Source organism: Rattus norvegicus, chromosome 19, assembly GCF_021556685.1.
Source record: "Rattus norvegicus strain SHRSP/BbbUtx chromosome 19, alternate assembly SHRSP_T2T, whole genome shotgun sequence".
NCBI lineage: Eukaryota > Metazoa > Chordata > Mammalia > Rodentia > Muridae > Rattus > Rattus norvegicus.
This window is the reverse complement of record NC_141552.1, coordinates 27618747-27639876: the sequence shown is the minus strand read 5'-3', so window position 1 is coordinate 27639876 and position 21130 is coordinate 27618747. Positions and strand designations below refer to the sequence as shown.

Sequence of the window (21130 nt, the reverse complement as noted above, 5' to 3'; positions counted from 1 at the left end):
GGTCACCCCACAAAACACAGAAGCATCTACCTTAGTAAAAAACGGATATTTTATTGAATGCACACACTTACACTGATTGATCACATCCATGTAACTACTGAAGCTTTTTCTGCTCTCTGTAGCGGTGATGTCAAAATCTTACTGAAAACCATGCACACCTGGTTTAGGTTGTATTAAATTAGCCCACGATTTCAGTGTTCCCTGCAAGGTGCCATGGGACAGCAGTAGCATGAGTCTGCATGCACCTCGACAGTTTTCACTAGGGACTACACACACACACACACACACACACACACACACACACACACACACACGCTTTACTGACATGGTGCACATTCTTTGCACACAAGAAAGAAAGTGAGCAGTAATGAAAACACAACAATAATGGAATTGATGGAGGGAGTTGTGGGGAAGCTGGGGCTTAGAGTTACTTAAAGGCCCTGTGCAGGCTCTCCTTCTGTTGGAGGAGAAACTTCAAGTGCAATGTGGTTCTTTATTTTCTTTCTCTAAAGCACAGAGGGCTAGGGTGGATCACAGGGCTTTGAGCATGTTCGGAAAGTACAGTCACACTGAATTAAATCCTAGGACAGGAACCCTATTAATCTTCTACAAAGTTACAGAGCAGCCTGGATGAAGACTCTCAGCTGAAAAGTTGGACATCTCAAGACAGGCACTGAAAATGGCTGACAGATTTGACTGAAGACTGGAAATGTTTTGCAATCTCATAGGAAAAGAAGGCCCCTCATACCACATTGTACTTTAAGGACAGTTTATTCAGGTTAGGATGACATGAACTATTGTCTCAGGTCACAGATGTCAGCACAAAGTATCCAAGGTATTGTATGCCAATGGTAGCATCAACAGAACAAAGCACACAGTGTCATGAAGACATAAATCATGAGTATGTGTAGCAAGACCCAGGCCTCTTCCAGGGTCTTAGATAGTAACTGAGAACCTCAAATATGGTAGTGATGTGATAGTGTGGGGTGGATCTAGTTACAACTAGTTTCTATTGTGACACAGATGACTCTTTTTGTGTCATGGTCAGCTTATAATGAATGACTAGACCTAAGCATGAGAATAACCAAATACTACATTGCTTCCCTAGCTGCTGAGCTTTTAAAAGCCCTGGGGTGACAGCAAGCTTTTGTGGACATTCTGGATTATTCCTTCTGTACTTTAACTCTCTGAGTCAACTGCACTCTCAGTAAGTTAGTTCAATTCCATAAATTGGAAATCTGTCACCTGGAAAATACAATCTCAATACGATCCCAGATTGGCCATGGAAAAGGTTAGCTTGAACTGTCCCACCTAGGTTCTGGGCTTCCACAGGCCTGCTCTCCAACAGAAACATGTGTTCACAGCTGTAGGATGCATTCACTATGGATGCTCTTGAAGTTCCTGCCTAAACTGCTTAGATTAAAATAATTTTCATGCTAACAATCAAAACACTCATTATGCCAATCTGCCCAACAGGAAGCTAATTTCTATTCTGTATTTTGTCAGATGTGCAGAATACATATGGTCATCATTGATAATAGGTGAAAAATCTGCTCTAATATGGACACTAAGTGGTGCTGGAGGATGATCCTGACCCACAATGAGCAGTGGGAACACCAGAGCCCTGTAGGGATGGCTGGCAAGCTAACACATTGAGCATATACAGCTCAGTAAATTTCCTGTGAATACACATCTCCTGAGATTTCTCTATTTGATTGGAGGTGATCCTGTCCACCTAATACAGTACATGATGTGGAAGGACAAAAGCACCTGCAGGAGCTCTGGTGATGACTCACAGGATAGAGCATCTGCTGCTCTCTCAGAAGAACCACATGGACCCTAACAATTGGGTAAAGCATGTCAGTGATTACTTCATAAAGTGTGTGTCCGAGAAACAGCCACATTATCCACACAAAAGACACTGTCACACTGGGTACCCCTCGGTGACTTTGAATTCACTTATTATCCCAGGATCCATGGAACATGCAGAGATCCATCTCCACCTGTCAGTTCTAAGTCCACAGGAGGGGACAGAACCCTTGAATAAGAATGATGGTCTTAAGAGTCAAGAGATAGAATTCAATTGTTATTCATAAGGAATTCATTTTTACAACAAAACAGGATTAAAACAAATAAATTAAAATATTAAAAATTTTTGAAAAGATAAAAACATTAACAAGAACATATAAATATGAAACAACAAAAAGAAAATTTCAATTAAAATCATAACAAAAATATTTCTAAACAGCACATTCTTAACGAACATTTAGAAGCACAGATGTATTCCTGTATCTCCTCTTGCACACATAATGAAAAGAGGTCCCCCAAGTTGTCTCTCAAGTGCTGTTTTCTGAGAAGAAAGTAAGACCTCAATCAGTCAGGCTGGCTTAGTGTTATATAAATTTAGGGTCTCTAAGCAATGACAAATTAACTCTGAGGAAGAATACTCATCCAAAAATTTTGTTACCATTCAGGATGTTTGTCATCAGGGACTCCTGAGAAAGCAACTTATTCTTCAGGAAGCTCTCTTACTGCTGTGTGTCCAATTCCAGCTCTCTTGCACTTTCTGAGACCTGGGAGAGGAAGGCAATTTTTCAGACACTGATATGGTGGTGAAATGCAAGGCAGCTGTCAGAAGGCTGCCTTCTACCACCTCAGTTCTATTGGACAGTCGACATGGACCTTTTAACTGATATCATTGTTGCTAACTCTTTGGGAAGGGCAAAATCTCCAGAGAGCCTCTAAGTAATGTGGGCTGCCAATCTGGGACCCAGACTTATACCAGTGCAAACCAAGAACAGGGCAATGGGAAGAGACTTCATTGGGTTGCCGGAAGAAAGGAGATGTCCATATGTCACCAAGGTCAAAGCCAATGACAAGTACTAATTTGACATTTGCACTTTGTTCTTATCCCGCAAAAGTGCTTCCTACACAAGAAGTCACATGACCACAGAGTGTCATTTGTCAAAGAACCAAGAACTTGTTCAAAACTCTACATAGCATCCAATCTATCACATGGATATGCAATAATGAGGTATGTTATTCATCTGTCACCATTTCTATACTGCAGCTTCAAAAAGAGCAGACAAATATACTTGCAAAATAATTCAGTTTCTGAAAAGTGGTTGGCTTCCCAGAATACTTGTGCATAGGCAGAGCAATGAACAATTCCATTACATGAGGTGGTTGGCTGGTTGTGAGTGTAAATTAGAAAGGTGGTAGGAGAGAGCAAAGATGTATCAAATTGGCAAACATTATCAGATAATTTTAAGCTAACACAGCAGCTCATCCCTGCCAGATGATGCTGGGTCTGGACGTTGCTGGTCTTTATCTTTCTTGTTGAAGTCAACCAAATATTTCTGGTTCAGTGCACAATCAAGATGCACCTCCTTGCTCTCCTGCTACAGTGGGACCAATTTCGTCCTACATGTGTTCTCCATCAGGAGCTGGCTGAGCAGGTTTCTGGAAATACAGTCTGCATAGTAAGATCATGCTGCCCCTTTCTCCCATTCCCACTCCCGAGTGCCACTAACTCCACCAGGACCCAGATACCCATGAAGACTTAATAGAATTCATTTCGATACATATAAGGCTGCTGCACAAACCACAAAGAGTAAATTCCGGGAAGAATAAATTGTATGTTTGGCCCGAGCACCAATTAGTGTCCGCATCTCTCAAAAAGAACATGGATATACAACTATGCATGAAAGCCCAATGCAGGGGGGCAACATCAATTAGTAGTGGGCCAACACCCTCAAAGGAGGTCAGTAGAACCAAGAGAAGGTCATGCTAACCATGTGGTCCACACACTGAGTTTTGTAAAACCTGGTATGACACCATAGGTCCAGGTCAGCCTAATAACCTGCTGACTTCAATCAGTGCTGTTCTATCTAGAGCCTTCTGAAGATGCCTACACAATCCTGGGATGAGTAACAGTCATTTATGGAACTGAAAACTGAGTCCTAATGACCCTGGCACACTGATGTGCAAACAGCACAAGAGATAGAACCAGAGCTGAAGACTGTCCAATCCAGAACAAAGAAGTCATAAATGGCCATTCCACAGGTGACAGCCTTTCTGACCAGGACTTGCCTAGAGAAGGTCATCTCCTTCTTCAGCTCATGGTTGTTCTCATGGATCTCAGTGTTCTCCATCTCTAAGTTGTGCAGAATTGACATGACCGCCTCCTCCATTCTCTCCAGGTCTTCATAATATGGATTTGGCCTGAAGTGTGGCCTGGCCCCAAATGATAGAATCCAATGAACATCAGCATTTAGGAATATATGAGCTCAGGGTGAGTCCTGTACTACACCAGCCCTGGAAGGACACCTTCTGAATTGTACATATTGGGATCTTCTTCAGCTTCAGAAACTTGTTTTTGTTTGTCCAGGACACCAGAATCTCAGCATCCAGATGGAGGGCTCCCTGGCTCCCTTTGTTCAATCAAGAGGAAATCTGCAGTCAAGCCAGTTAAGCTATCAAGAGCCTAGGCCACACCTCTCCATGCTCCCCTACCCCAACACACCCAGAAACCTGTGATTACTTTTTTCCTGTCCCGATAACAGACCATATATCAACACAAAATTATAATCTGCACAAGGAATACAAATAAACAGACAATCGTGGCCACATAGGCAAAGAACTGTGCTGTTGACAGTGGGGCTCCCAGAACAAAGCATTCACATGACCATGAATGTGTTACAGGTAAATACTCAGGCCAAGACATAGACCCCTAGATTCCAAGTGTGGAGGGAAATATAAACATATAAAAGTTGTCCATATGCATTTGGATGTATGCACATACAGACTCACAGACTGAGAAATACCCACAAAAAAGAGAAATGTAAAAACAGAGTCAGAGAAAGAGAAAGAGAAATATGGAAACAGAGGGTACTGTGAAAACCAGGAGAAATGCATCCACCATTGCTGTCTCAGAGGGCAAGACACACAGACAATAACAAAGAGGCCTGAACCTTAGACCTTCTAGTCAAGCATTGAGATGAACAGTTTGGGACCAGGCCCCTCAGGCTGCTGCCTGGATCTTCCAGCACTCAGTCCCCTGCCTAGCAAGTACAGAGACTCACCATAAACTCACTGCAATTACAATCTTGCAAAGCCACCATCTGTCAAGGGCTTTGCAAACGCACACTAGACATTCACTTTCCCTGACTTTATCCCCGAATTCTTCATTCAGACCACAAGTTCTGCTTTTCAATAAATGGAAGCAGATGAGTCCATTTTCCATCTTGCTCCTCAGGAAGGGTCAAGGTTCTGAATCTCCTCTATATGGGAGGTGAGGTTTAGCACAGGGTGGTTAGGGAGGCCCAGCTTTCTAGAACCAAAACCTTAATAGGATAAGATGAAGGTGACCTTGCAATCACAGGAATGAAACAAGAGCATTTGGAGCGATTCAAACCTGTTGTTTTTGGATCTCTCTGTCAGAAACCTCAGGCGATCTCTCAGGTCATTTCTCTCCTCGGTAATGAGCTGCAGCTCTTTAATCAGCCTCTCTTTTTCCTTCTTGGCCTGATTCTCGCTTGGGGCAGTTTCAGGGGAAGATGTTTCTCTCCCAGCATCTGTAGGTAGAAGAACACAAGTGAACCTGCATGGGGAGAATGCATAGAGTGTACATAGACCACAGTTAGGCCTAAACAGGAGAACAAGCCTGGAACCCAGTGTCACTGCTAGGCGATTGGTCTATGCTTAAGAGGCGTCCTCAGTGGATCTCAGTTCTCCCACTACTCTATAGAGACCAAGAGATGTAAGCAGCCAGGTGTTCCTTATGCCGGACATCAGGTGCTTACATGTACTACGGAGATGGCTTCTCCAGGATTATCATCAACTGAACAGGGTACAGCTTGGTTTCAGGACCCTCACCACTGTGGGTTCAGAACTCAGATGATAAATTCACCATCCACAAGACTTGAGTGATTGGAGATACTCAGATGTCCTACCCTGATACTCTAGGCCAACAACTTTGGATTTACAACACATTTCCATGGAGGACATGGTCAACAGACTTATCAGTTCCCCTATATGAAATAACAAATGCCCCAGAAGTTCCAATAGGTTACAGGCTGAATCTTGGTCCACATGTTCCAAACAGTTTTGGTATTTTAGAAAAATGTGTGTAACACACATCTCTAATATATAAAGCTAACGATGACCCTGCCAGTTAGAAGAAATCAGAGGACGTCTAAGAACATAAGGTTATTGCATGGAGCACAGTTTTCTCCCTGTTACTACTGTCAGATATCCACTGTATTTAAAGAAGCAATGAGAGTGAAATACATTGCTGCCCTGTCTAAACTCAGAAAAGGTGGACCCTCCATGACTCCTGATCGTGTTATTATATCAATGTAACCTAACAAATTCACTGTAAAAGTAAAGGCCAGAAGTTCACAGGATAATAGCATTGGCCTTACCATATACTCCCTGTGGGGTTGGGGAAACTAAAGTTCTGAAATCCTGACTTTCAGGAATTGTGATATTCATGAAAATTCAATTCATTTTCAGATGCTCCAGTTGCTGTGGCCCATTGCTAGAAAGGTCAGCTTAAGCCTGCAGCCCCCCTGACAGGGAGCTCAAAATATACTGCCCAGAACTTACTAAACATTCCCCAGAAGTGCTGTCTCTGTTCATCATTACTTTGAGACGAAAGGCCAGATTCCTTCACTCTAGTCTGTCCACAATCGACGTTCCCCCTCCAAAAACGCTTGCGAAGACGGGAAAACATGTCTTAGCTTGTAACTGCCAGACTCAGACTGAGAGAAACTAGGGCACTGGTTGTCACTACTACAGTGGTGACATCACAGAGGATGCCAGAACTCTCTAGGAGAAAATAGAATGTCCAAGAAGGGACAGCAGATGTCATGGGGAGCAGACTTTGCCTTCCTGCTAATAATCTCCCTGTACTGAGCATAAGCAGAGGTGCCCTTTCCAGGAGCCTTTCCTGGGGCAGAGTCACTGAGCACCTCCTGCTTCCAAAGCAAAATTTTCTTCAAGGTTTGATTATAAAAAAACCTTAGTAATTCCTATGCATCTAAATGAATGTTTCCTTCGATATCTTGCCCCAAAATGTCTCATCCTAACTCAAATTATCCTCATTCACCAATGTTAGCCATTAAAACTTCCTGAGATTTCATACCAGCTTGAATATGCAGTCAAAAGTTCTCCTGTCTCATTATGTACAGGTGCTTTAAATCACATCAAGAAATAGTCTGCATGGTAGTTTACAACATGGGTGTGTGTTAGGGGAACACTCATGACGTCATGTGCTTAGCAATGGACAATTGCCAGAATATTCCTTAGGAGAAGGAGTTGAAGTCTTTATGGTGCTAGGAAAAGTGTGGAGACCAGTTGGCAGAGGAAAGTGCAATATTGGAGCCATCAGTGAAGGGAACCTCATGCTGGTGGTGGGGTTCTCCTCTGTGCACCAATGTCGCCAAAGACGCACTGCTCACAGGCCTGAGTAAGATATACCATGAGCTTCTATCAGAAAAATAAAATAGTCAAGAGATATAGGGGTGCACAGAAAGGTCTAAAATGAGGCTATAAACATCATTAAGTGGATAGAGCAAGGTCCCAGCACCTGTATACTGGGAAATGGCCACCACACCAAACACAAAAGCATCTATCATAGTGAAAAATGAATACTTTATAGAATGCACACACTAACATTGATTGATCACATCCATAGTTCAAATTTTGGGGGCAAAGTCATGGCCCTAACTATCTTTCTCTCAACTTATATAGCAAAAAATAAGAAAGACAGAGAAAAGAAAAAGTCAAAACAAAATCCCAAGCTTCTCATATGAGGACTGCAGGAAGTGTTATCTGGTGGTCAGTTCTGATTAGACATTTTAGATAGAACAGTGCACAGTGACCCTTGATGTGATGGGCCCTATATAAACCTTTTTGCAATATTGGAATTTTAACAAACCTCATCCAGAACGTACAGAAGAGGTAAGGATGTGATCACCATGTCCTTGCTCTCTATCAGGTTATTTTTCTGTGTCCTTGATTGTCAGGCATAGAAGAGCAAAAATCTGAAATAGCTGGTAGACATGGGAAAACGTGGCTAAAACTATAGTTGTGGTTACACACCTCAACTGTCAAAGGCTAATGCTGTCCTCACAGTCCTTGGAAGCCACTCTTGTAAGCCTATCTATTGGAAAGTGGAAGGAGGTTTATCTGAGCTCAAAGTGAACCTGGCCAGCCAGGGAGAGGGCAACATGGGATACTTGTGACCCTGTCTAAAACCAGCGCAGAAACCCACACTTCATTCAAAGCATCATCCACCAATTCTCGATTATCTACCATTCTCTCCCTACCAGTCGTTCAGTTTGGAATGGTAGAAAAAAATGGAACTGATCATTCTATTGTAAGGACCTTGATCTCTCTTTCCTTAGGTCAACATTAAGAGTATATATAACTGGATATCACCATCTGAACATCTTAGTATTATCTACTCTGTATATGTAGCATAATACTGTGCCTATGACAATCAAGCTTCCTTGAGCATTGTTGCCCCAGCAAGAAGTATGAAGTACTGAGGCCAGTCCCCAGGGATCCTTTCAAGGGTTTAAAAGAAAGCCATCAGAGATACTCCACTTTTTGTCCTTAGATTACATCAAGCTGACACAATTTGAACCCGGTGGGCTATTTAACCATGCATCTTTCTTCCAACCCCCGCCCCCATTCTGAGTTTAGTCCATGGCAGAATTCATTCCCCAGCATCGTAGATATTTCTTTGTATATTTCCACAAGAGCCAGGTTTCTTTCTCTTTTCTTAAATAGAATTAGTTGTAGTCAATCAACTGTTGCCCTATGTAAGAAATGATTAGTATATATTGTAACTTACCACACTGTATTTGTGTATACAAGTACATTATTGGAAATCCAGCATTACTGAGGAATTTGAAACCAGTGCTGTGGCCTTGCCTTTCTGTGCCTAGTCCTGGCTCACAGGCAGCAGGGGGCAGACCTTGAGTTCCTCTTCAGGGACAGAGTGATGGTGAATGGGCACTGAGCAGGCAGAGAAATACAGCTGAGGCAGCTCCTTTCAGTTATCAAACACATCATCTCCTTCCCATCTTAAGGGCTACTGCTGAGGTCTTGCTCCCATACCTACCTTAATAGCAGCAAATTTGTTACACAGCAGCCAGCTCTTTCCTATTGTTCTGTAATACGCCTCCACATCATGGATGCCAACAAACAAACTAACAAAAAACAAAAAAACCTGACATTGAACTGTGTGGTGCTGGTCACATACCCTGTTATGTTCTGTATGTTACGAGGTTTGTTAATCTTAACAAGTTCCCCCACTATGAGCTTCACATAGGACCCATTAGATTCAAGGAAAATAGGAACAATTATGTGTAAAATGACCCGAGTCAGGGCCCATAGACAGCAGCATTTCCAGCACTTGTGCTTTAGCCCATGTGGATTTTGCAATGAGCTGGGCCTAGCAATGTCCAGTACACAGTTGTGAGCTGTTGCTCTGGTTGAACTGTATTGGTGTGCATTCAATAAACTACACCTATTTAAATGAATTCAGTGTTCCTGTGGTCTGAGTCCAGACCTCTTGACACCAAATCTTCCCTTCGGCAGCACTTAGGAAAAGAAGCTAAGGTTAGGAAAGGTGACATCTTGTCATAAATTATGTGACAAGAAGGATGGAGAAATGATCCCTTGTGTTAAAAATCAAGGTGTCCTCTGTAATATTCAGGTCTATACTGGCCCTGTGCATCAGCTTCAAGGACCCATTTCTGATTTTCTTTGGGGTTCCCATGATGATGCACTCAGACATGATTGGAAACAACCAAAACGGTGGTCAGACTTGATTTATAAAATGCAGGCAACATTGCAAACTTATGTTGCAGGATATTTGATTCATATTATCAGCCCCAAGATAGAGTTACTTACTTTAAAAAAAATTACCTCCGGCAGTTCAGTTCAGCACTAGCACCAATATTTTACCCTAGAGCCTTTTTTGGTTGTTTGTTTGTTTTTTGTTTTTGTTTTTGGATGAACAAGTACTTTCTTATTTTGTGGCCCAGCCCTAGCTCTTACTTCTTTGCACAGTCACAGAGAGACCTCAAACATATACTCAGCCAAAGGCAGGGGAATGTAGAAAAGAGCCTAAGGCAATACCACATAATGACATTGAAAGTGGGTGGCCAAAAGGTGTTATAAAATTCACCTCACTTCAGTGAGTGATGACATACCAACCTGGTGGCCTACGATTCTGGAATATTAATCAGAATCCTTTCGTCATATTAGATCTTAATAGAAACAAGGAAGCAGTCCTTTCCTGAAGTATATATTCATCATACGTAAAGAAGATATTACATCCATATACAACTCAGAATAGAATTATCCCCCAAGACCGGAAAGATCTGGCAACATGAATATTAGAAGCTTCTCCTGTGTTACAGTGGTAAGCACAGAAGAAAGAGGAAGATAGGGCTGAAAACAAAAGCATCAGGCCAGAGCACTGTTTCTCAGGATGAGTTGCCAGGTGAAGGTAAATAAACCTTACTAAGTTTAATACAGTATTACATACACTGTTGTAAGTAACTGGAGCCGAGGCTATCCCCAAAGGTTTGCCTGTCTGTGAAATCTGATACCCTAACTCAGGTGTCTTCCCTGGCCTCAGTGGGAGAAGGTCCACCAGCCCTACAAAAACTTGATGTGTCTTGGTGGAGGCACACTCTGAGGGATATTCCTCTACTCTCTCAGAGGAGATGGTGTGAGGACATTGGGGAGGAACTGTGGGAGAGAAGTAACAAGAGAAAGGACAGCAATTGGGATGCAAAGTGAATTTAAGCCTGTCAGTCACTGCTCTATTGCTGTGAAGAGACACCTTAACTAAGGTAACTAATAAAAGAATCAGGGTGTGCCCATGTCTCCAGGTAGATATGTAGCAGAGGACTAGCTTATCTGGGATCACTGGGACGGGAGAACCTTGTTTCTGAGGAAGCTTCATGAACCATGATATTGGAACTTAGGCCTCTGAGGCGGGAGTGAATTGGCGGGGGGAGGAGCAATCTCATAGGGAGAGGGTGTGGGGGACAGAAGAGGGGGTCATGTAGAGGAACGCGGAGTGGGAGATAAGTTGGAAATGTAGATAAAATAATGAAAGAAAACTAAAAAACATCAGACTATGAGTATCATTCTAATTCAAGCCTCAAATAATAAAAACATAAATGTGAGAGTCGCCTGGTCCTGTTCATGTCATCCTGAATCTTAAAATCTTTTTTCCTCCAAATTCCGTGCCACATGAGGTGCACTGACCTGTCAGCTGCCTCCTTGGATGACAACTGCAGCAGCTTCCCTATGCACTTGCTTTGTAGGAGCACGAAATCTATTGAGCTCCCTTTTCCAAGTTGGAACATTAATTGAGCAGAGTCTTGCCCTGAGGACACCTTCCACATCTCTACAGCACAGAGGCAGGAGGCTTATCGTTAATAACATTCATCTCCTTAACTATGTCACCCTCCTCTTCAGCACATGACTTTGCTGTGACATTAAACTTCTTAGTGATCTTTTCCACTCTAAGCTGCACATGGTTTTCATGTGTTTGCCCTGTGTGTTGTTCCTTCTCCTGCAGTCTTGAGGAACAGTGTCCAAAAGTAACCAAACCACAGACTCAAAGCCATGTTAATACTGTATTGTGTACTATTTTCACAGAGCTGCCTGAGATGTAAATGGGACATGGAGAATTCGAACATAGTTTGAATCTTAGGCCTTTCACTGGGCAGTCCCTCATCTTCTCTAAAATTTAACCCTATTCTTCTACCATTGAGACCCACCTGCTGGTTAGCTATTTACCCCTCTGCCGTGGTCTGTTCCATATCTCTTCCTGCCCATGTCTATTCTGAATCTCCTGCTTCAGCTTGCCTCTGCCTATGTCCCTCTCTATGCCCAGAAGTTCTGCCCACATACTTCCTAAAGCAGCTCTTGGCCATCAGATCTTTATTACATCCAGTCGGCAGTGAGACAACACCTGATACATCTCTTAGCTTGTGTTGAGCTGGTGAGAAGGACAAACATCCACAAAATAGCAAAGCTGATGATGGGACATAGAAATGACAAGAGAAATCCTGCCAGCACTTAGCTCACTGCCAGTACAGAACTAACAATTGAAAGTTGACACACCTTTGTACAAAGGGAGGTCACCTCAGCATTTCCCCTTTTACTCCAAGAAATACCTTTAATTTAACATTAATAAGCTAGATAAAATAAGAAAACTTATGAGATGCATCAGGTAAGAATTACTGTCACAATATTCTGTCCATTCGTATTTTGCAAAATTGGAGAAGGTACTTCATTATCTAAATTATATTAGTCTAAAATTTTGTACCTAAATCATTTTCTATCACTTTTTAAGCTTTGTATCCCTTATCTATCATAACTTGCATTTATTAACCATAATAAGTCTTCTGAGACCAAATGTCCTTTCATTAATTCCAAACAATTTAAGCATTTATGTCTTTCATCCTTAAAATTTGACACATTTTTTGCGTACAAATTTTCTTTTTCTTTTTCTTTATTCAGCTTCCACACGAAGATTATTTTTGCTCTGATTTAGAGCAGGATGCAAGGGTGGAGTGCAGACCTGAGGGGAGGGCAGATGAATGGAGTTCAGCTGCAGGATGTGAGGTTTACAGAGAATAAATAAGAAGTTAAAAAAAAATAAGAAATAAGCACAGTGGGGATGAAGCTGTGAATGCTTGGCATGGGGAGGTTTGGCAGTGGACTGGGCATTTTAGGGGTGGGGTAGGATTGGCGTGGGTTCTGGAGTAGTAAGGATGGTGTCTGTTCTTGTCTTTTGGGGAAACTCCTCGGTCTTCTCCCATCCCTCCTCCACCTCTACCCCCACCTCCAACCGCCATAACTGCCTCCTACCACAGCAGCGGCTTCTGGGCATCGGCCTCTTTCTGCTCAAGCTCTTCTATGTGCTCGGGGGTGGTACAAGCTTTTAAAAGTCCCAGGCAGTGGGCAGATCACGCACACTCTCCTGGCATCCCCATCCTCTCTCAGGACGTATGGTGCCAGAGCGGTTATCGCAGGAGTTTTGATACTGCTGTGGACTGTCCATAGAGCCCTGCTTTCTGAGCCTCCCATGTCCACCCTGTTCCTGTCCAGGTTCCTGGCTGTCACATTTCTGCACGATGGTGAACAAGTTTGTTTTTCTGATTCTCATAACAAGAAAAGGTTAAGACTAAACTATCTAATCTTCAACCCCATCCAAGATCTGAGGAGGAGAAATGTTGCCTGAATAAAAGGAAATTCAGAGCAAACAGCTTCCAAATCTAAAGAAATGACAGAAATTGTTGGCTACCCTGGGAGTCAGTCAGCAAATATTCCTGTGTCACTGTGGCATCCACCTTCAACTCACTGGGCCAGGAGCTCTGACAACAATCCTTTGAAGCAGGTCACTTGAAGGACTATCCTATTTTTTTTTTCCAAAAACTGGGACACAGACTTCCCCATGGTCAACTTCTGCACAGTCTGGACAGCTTTCTGGCAGCAGTAGAGGTAAGTGGGTAGTATTTCATCCAATGGTACTTTAGAGCCCATCATCTTTTTCAGAATAGATTGGGGACACTACCAGGAGTTGAGGTCTCTCCCACTGTGAAAAGCCTTTAACTATTAGGACATCTGAAATGGCAGATTCTTCAGATCTCTAAAGGATTTGAGAACCACCTTTGTATGTAATGTCTATCTCAGTGGACAAATGTGGCTTTTTTTCCCAAGGGATTTACTTCCTACTTAACTTTAAAAACATACACAGGAAGTTAAATAAAGCTTATTTCTGTACCTAACTAAAGCAGTACCTAACATGACTGGAAGACTGATTATTTATAGTTGGAAAGTACTAGCTTGAATTCCTTAATTATCCACGGCAGTGTGCAGTAGTAATTTTATAAAATTAGAATTTTACACCACATTGTGAATAAGTTGCATATACTTATATCTTAAAAGTGAATTGAATCATTTATGCAAGTACAATTTTAAATTCTATCATCATTCAAAAATCCATGACATCCTAAAATATTTGAGACTTGGTATTGCTTTCTAGTATAAATAGAGATACAGTGATCTATGATTTTGTCATTTTAGTCCCTTCTCCTGATTTCCCACAACATTAGACAGAGAATTGAGGAGACAAAGAGAAAGGAAGAAAGACATTCCTGATACGAATCTGCTTTACTGTTTCCTCCCTGACCATGGCCAGTAAGAACTTGCAACCAACCCCCTAACTGACAATAATCATCTACAGCCCACGGCAGACAAATAACCACCCACCCACCCTTCCTCTTGAGAATGAGGGGGTCATGTTCCTTTAGGTTGCTTCCCAATGTGTGTGGGGTGACAACATGTTTTGGGGACCTTACAACAATTGGGATATTTTCCAAATCCTGGGAGATCTTGCAGTTTCCTATGCGTCCAGACCCTGAATGTGGCAGTATTAACTGAAGTCCTGGATACATTAACAATGAAAAATACAAACACACATTCCTACCATATGAGGAAGGTCACCGGATATCTACCCCTTGAAGTTTGCTCAAAACAATTAGTCAATTAGCTTTTTATTTATCTTCAGGTCACTTCTTAGTAAACAGGCAGAAAAGAGACAGATTGTTGGCCAAAATTATATCAATTGCTTCTAAGCCAGTCACCAATAGAGTTCCTGCCATCCTTTGAAGTCTCATAGAGAGGCTCTATTTTGCACAGACTCACAATACTTATGTCTCCCATGTGGCAAACTAAAAGAACTGTTAAGATCTCCTTAAATAATTCAACAGTTTTCCCAATCCAAAGTCTCCCACCCTCCTCCAAAAAATCAAGAGATTCCTCACAAACATCTCCACTCACTTCGGTACCAGTTTATATATCAGTCACATTTCTGTTACTGCAGAAAAATACTATGACCAAGAACAACTCAAGGAATACAGTTCTTCACATTGTGGTAACCAACCCCAACTACCAAATTATTTCATTGCTAAGTCATAAATGTAAGGTGGCTACTGTTTTGAATTGTAATGTAAATAGCATGTATAAAGTATGTCTCATATGTGGTTGTTCCCTGAAGGGCTTGCAACCCACAGGTTGAAAACTGCACTTGTGTGTGGTGGTGGGAGGGGTGGTTGTGAGTTTTTTGTTTTGTTTGTTTGTTTTCCTTTTTCTCAAAACCCAAATGCTGATAAGAACATAGGCCAATATCAGGCTCTTCAATTTTATTCCATTAGGCACTGTGTCTGCTCTCATGATATTAACATGCTTGTTTTCTTTTTTACTATTCCCCAAAATGAACGTGAAATCATTAAAGGTGATGCCTCCCGCAGTGCTTTACTGTCTTATTAGTTAGCCGTGTCTGACTGCCCTGCTCATTTGTGCTTTCATGTGACTTCTGAGATTTTTTTTTTTCATTCCCATGAAGCTCTGTATTGGGATTATAATGGGATGGATTTAAACCTGTAGATGACTCTGGTAGGATACAATATAATAATATAAATCATACTGATACATGAAAATGAGAGGCCTCTTCATTTTCTGGTTTCTTCAGTTTTTTTTATTTTTCCTAATGATTTCATTTTAACAAGTCTTTACTTCCTTAGATATTACAAGATTTTTATTCTGAATGGGTTTGTTTTCTTGGCTTCTTTCGTCATATTTATTGTTGGTATACAGGAGTTCTATTGATTTTACTGTGATTTTAGTGAATGTGTCCATGAGCCATAGGAGTTTGCTAGTGGTTTCGTAGTGGTCTTTATATATGGATCATATCGCCGGCAAATGAGAATACTCTGACTGCTTTCTTTCATATTGACATGCCTTTCCATCTCTCTATTGTCATATTGTTTGGATAAGACTTCACATACTAGTTGAATTAGATGAAAAGAATGAACATCTGTGACTTATTCCTGATTTTAGTGGAAATCCACTATGATTTCCTCCAGTTAGGATGCTGTTGGCCTTGCATATCGCCTTTATAATGTTAAGGTATGTCTTCTCCATATCCCAGATTCTCCAGGACTTTTGCATTAATCACTGTGGGATTTTGCCAAAGAGATTGTCTGCCTCTACTGCAGTGATCGTGTGTTTCCTGTTCTTGGTTTTCTGTGGTGCATTGTTTATTCATTTGTATTTGTTGAAACATTCTTGCACCTCTGCAGTCAAGCCAGCTTGATCACAGTACCTGACACTTTTGGTAAATGTCTGAATTTTATTTTCCAGGATATTATTGAGAAATTTTTCACTTAACTGTTCCTTCCAATCTTAGTTTCTTTTCTATGCTGTGAAGAGACACCATGAGCAAGGGAACTTGTAGAAGAAAGAGTTTATTTCAGCTTACAGTTTCAAGGATCATGAGTCTATGAATATTATGCTGGGGTACACGGCAGCAGGTAGGACACCATGTTTCTAGAGAACTGGCTGAGAGCTTACATCATATGTGCAAGTCAGAGACAGAGAAAGTTAGTGTTAACTATAGATGGTGTTGAATTTGGGAACCTCAAAGCCCAATCCCATACACTCCTCCAACAAATCCATATCTTATAATTCTTCCCGAATATTTCCACTAACCAGCAACAAACATTCATATATGTGAGTTTATGGGGGCCATTATCATTCAAATCACCATATTCCACTCCCAATTCCCCATAGGTTCTTAAACATATCATAATAAAAATACATTAGCTCAGCTTCCAAAACCCCTGTAGTCTTTCAGTCTCTACACAGTTTATCCACAGTGCTTTTCGACCCTCCAGGAAGTCCCTTAATTATTCCCCTATGAAATCAAAAGGCAAATTGCATACATTCAATGTGTAATGCCAAAAATATGTTATCATTGCAAAGGGAAATTGGGAATGTGGTGAGCCAGTTCAAGGCATTAACCCAACAGGGCACAGTCCACATTCTCTACTTCTGATGCATGACAAAGGGATTAGATGGGTCCACTGCTCTGGCTTTGCTGACTGCAACATAATTCCTAAAACTATGTTGTATCGCATAGATCTGTGGTGGTTGTGTTTTCATTGTCACTCATTTCTAGGAATTTTAATTTTTCCTTATGTGCTTCTCCCTTGGCCCTTTCAGTAGTGTGTTGTTTGTGTTGCTGACCTTCCACGAGAGTGTGTACTGACTGCACTTTCTATTGTGTGATACCAGTTTGATTCCTTTGTGCTTAGATAGAATGCATGACACTACTTCAGCTTTCTTATCTTTCCTGAGGGCTGTTCTGTGTCCTAATCCGTGGTCAATTTTGGAGACAGATCCACAGGCTGATAGAAAATATATGTATAGTTCAGTGTAGTTTGTTAGGTCCATTTGACTGATGATGTCACTGAATTCTGCTCCTCCTCTTTTGTTTATTTGCATGTGATCTGCCAAGTGGTCAGAATAGACTATTAAAAACAATCACAACCACTATTATAGCTAATGGGTAATTTCAGATCTATCTGATAATTATATATTTAAATTTGTGACTGCTGTGTTTAATATGTATATATTTAGAATTGTAGTATCTTTTGTAATTGCAAAGTATGAAATGAATGTCCTTACATCTTCTGGACAGGATTGGTTTGAAATCTATTCTGTCAGCTGGATAGAGAAACTGCATAGAATTGCTATAGGGACCTGTGTCTTAGGTCTGTTTCCCTAGTATATCCTCTACATCTCTCATGATGGTGATCCTCTTTCTGGCTAAATGTATGTCTGTTTACTGGGGAATTGAGTTAAGTGACGTGCAAATATTATTTAAACCTATGTATTTAATTTTGTTAATTTTTGTGGGTTTTATTGGCTTCTTTTGATTGACTGTTCTAGTTTTGTTAAATTATTTCCTGTTTCCTCTGGTATTTTATCCTTCTCTTCAAACTAAAGTATTCCTTTTAGGATCCTCTATAGAGCTCCTTACTGGTTATACATATTTTGTAAATTTATTCATCATATGCCTTGATCAGCACAGTAGCTGGGCAGCTGCCTGCCCTCCATGGTATCAGATCTACTTTCCAAACAATAACGCTCAACTCTTACTGACTGTGTAGCATCTTGGCTGCTCTTTGTTGCACTTGGACAGCCCTCAGGACCAGGCTCTCCTCTCCCTTAACCATGGCTGCTGTCCTCTTCCTCTCTCCTCTCCATCACACATGTTCTTCCTTTATTCTCTGGCAGCTTCTTCCTCCTTCTTCCCTCCTCATGATCCTCTCTAGCAAAGCCCTCAAAGCTCACCTCCCCCATCTCTCTACTGTGCAGCTGTTGGCTGTTGGCTTCTTTATAATCACAGTTAACTGGGAGCAGGGTCAGTTTTTGGAGGTTAACCAGTCTTGAGTTCTACATATTAGCATTAAAATACAAGCAGAATTAGGCCAATCCACTACAAGGATTTCTTTTGTTTTGTTTTGGTGTAAGTTTTCTTTTACCTTTTCACTTTTTATTTTATTTTTGGCTATTTTTTTATTAATTGGTTATTTTATTTATTTACATTTCAACTGTTGTCCTGCTTTCCACACTCCCCTCATCATATCTTACATCCCATTTCTGCTCAGCTTTGCCTATATGACAGTGTTCCCCCACCTACACATATCCATTCCCACCTCACAACTCCAGCATCTACTTTTGGTGGGCAACAGGCCTCAGCGTTGTCAATGGCCTCCCGCCACGTGGGTGCCACTTAAATCAGTCCTCTTCTACACAGTTACCTAGAACCATAGACCCTGTATATACTTTGGCTGGCAGTTTATTCCCTAGGAGCTGGGGGATTGGTGACAGAGGGTCTGGTTAGATATTAAAGACCAATAGTTGCTGCTTTCTCTTCTTTTTCTGGTTATGGGTGAAATGGTGATTGTGTGCTTCATTTTTTGAAATTATTGAGAGATGATTCATTTCTTGGTTTTTCTTGGGTATAGTTTAGCTCATTGTCTTGGAGTTTCCCTACTACAATCCTCTGTTGTGCTTTCTTAGAGAAAAATATTGTTTAAATTTGGTTTTGTCTGGGGCTGAGGATTTAGCTCAGTGGTAGAGCGCTTACCTAGGAAGCGCAAGGCCCTGGGTTCGGTCCCCAGCTCCGAAAAAAAGAACCAAAAAAAAAAAAATTTGGTTTTGTCATGAAATATTTTGGTTTCTCCATTTATGGTGATTGAGAATTATGCTGGGTATAGGATCCTTGGTCCGCATTACATCTGCCCAAGATTTTCTGGCTTTTGGAGTCTCTGTTGAGAAGTCTGGTGTAATTCAGATAGGTCTGAACTTATTTGTTACTGGTTATTTATACCTTACCCCTTCTAATGATCTTTCTTTGATCTGTGCATTCAGTGTTTTAATTATTATGTTAATGGAGGAATTGTTTCTGGTATGATTAAATTGGCATTCTGTAGGCTGTTGTACCTTCATGGCCTTTTCTTCCTTTACCTTATGGATGTTTTCTGCTATGATTTACTGAATATGCTTACTGGACCTGTGAACTGGAAATCTAAATTCTCTTCTATTCTATTATCCTTAGGTTTGGACTTTTAATTCTGTCCTGAAATTCATGGATGTTTTGTATTCAATAAACCATACATGATTATCTGAGATGGGTATTTTGTGATTTGTGGGGTGATCTCCTTGATCCCAACTCTTACAATTAGGTCCACGTTTTATAATGAAACAAGGTCAAGAATGGTGACCTCTTGCCATAAACTATATGAAAAAGGCAGGTGAATTAATGTGTGTCAAGTATCAGTAGATTCCTGGGTGGTTTTTGCTCCGGGTTGGCCATATGCAACAGTTTCAAAAGCCCAAGTTTGATGTTCCTTGGGATTCCCAAGATGATGCACTCAGACCTGACAGACAACACCCAGAATCCTCGTCAAAGAAATTGATTTATAAAATCGAGGGAACGTTACTAAGTCATGTTACAAAATATTTGATCACACTGTGATCTCCAAGAATGTATTATTTACTGAAAAACTAGTGTGTGGTATAGCAGGGCCATGGCACAGACATTTAAAGCAAGAGTTGTTTATTCATGTAAACATGGACTTAATTACGGTATGGCTCACCTACCACACACATTTATGGCAAAGGTAAAAAGTGCACGTACGTCCAGCAGATCAAGACACAACGTGAAAGGAAATCTAGATAACTAAACCAATGGAAAGTTTTTGAGTTAAAGGATTTTTAAGAAAGTGTTCAGAGGGAACAGGACTGCTCTTCTTCTGGGAGGTCAGTGAATCAGGAAAGACAGTTGGGAGCTTTACTTGACTTCAGCATCTGACTCCTGAAACTTCATTGGTAAACTTAATGTCTGGAATTTTGGATTGTAAAACAACAGGTTGGCCCTGCAGCTTTGGGCAAGGCCCATGGACAAAGAGATCGCACCTGATGGGAACAATCTTAAAAGCCATCTGATTCTGGTAAGTCACCTGAGAAGTCCTCAAGGAGAGAGGAATGAATGGGTAGCACCATAATAGAAGGCTTTAGGATCTCGGATAGTGCTACTCTAGATGCCTGGAATATAGAAGCAGAAAATGTAAAGCTAAATGACTTCGCAGGAATTAGCTCATTTCTGATTATGATTTTTTCATATTGGTATTTTATATTTATTCTTTTTTTAAAATTTAAATCAAGAGCCTTAGGTTGTAATGCGAGGCGGTCTTAGAATCAGAAAATGCTTAGAACACTTGTATGGCGCCCCACAACTAACACTATCTGGCTAGAAATTCTACTTTTAATTTCGTCATCATCGACAGCTTCCATTTAACCAGCAGGGTCCATGCCAGGCAGACACTGAGCAGGTTGTATGTTCTGTTAATCTCCACAACAACCCAATTCAGCAGAAACACCCCCATTTTACAGGTGAAGAAACCACAGCTCAAAGCAAATGAGTGTCAGGGTCCCCTCATTCTCACTGGCTGTCACTCAGACCCACATCCTTCTCTGTAAAGGGAAGCCATGGGCCTGATGTGGGCTGTGCAAGCTGACTCTGCTGAGATGATCAATGCTATTCTTGACCCTGGGAGAATTTAAGACAAGGTGACCCACAGACTCCTGGGATAGATTCTGCCTCTGGGTTCTAGGGTGGGACACAGTATCCCTTGTCGTGGGTCTCTACTCAGCTGAGGAGTCTGCTCCCATG

The 21130-nt window shown here is 41.3% G+C and overlaps 2 protein-coding genes across 4 annotated transcripts in view; one reads left to right on the top strand and one right to left on the bottom strand.

Moving 5' to 3' along the window:
* Positions 1-21130, top strand: part of LOC134483411 (disks large homolog 5-like) — a 230132-nt gene that overhangs the window by 176012 nt on the left and 32990 nt on the right. Inside the window, exon 1 of one of the 3 annotated variants that reach the window (XM_087596580.1) lies at positions 12911-13545. The exons of the other annotated variants lie outside the window; for them this stretch is intronic. The gene's annotated coding sequence lies outside the window, so the exon portion shown is untranslated. Of the gene's footprint in view, positions 1-12910; positions 13546-21130 lie in introns of those variants that run through there. 3 annotated transcript variants of the gene reach the window in all.
* On the bottom strand, positions 2509-6784 carry LOC134483606 (uncharacterized). Its single transcript, XM_087596578.1, is given in 5 exon segments — positions 2509-2573; positions 3296-3462; positions 4093-4236; positions 5417-5576; positions 6610-6784. Coding segments are annotated over 5 exon segments (663 nt in total). The 5' UTR covers positions 6737-6784.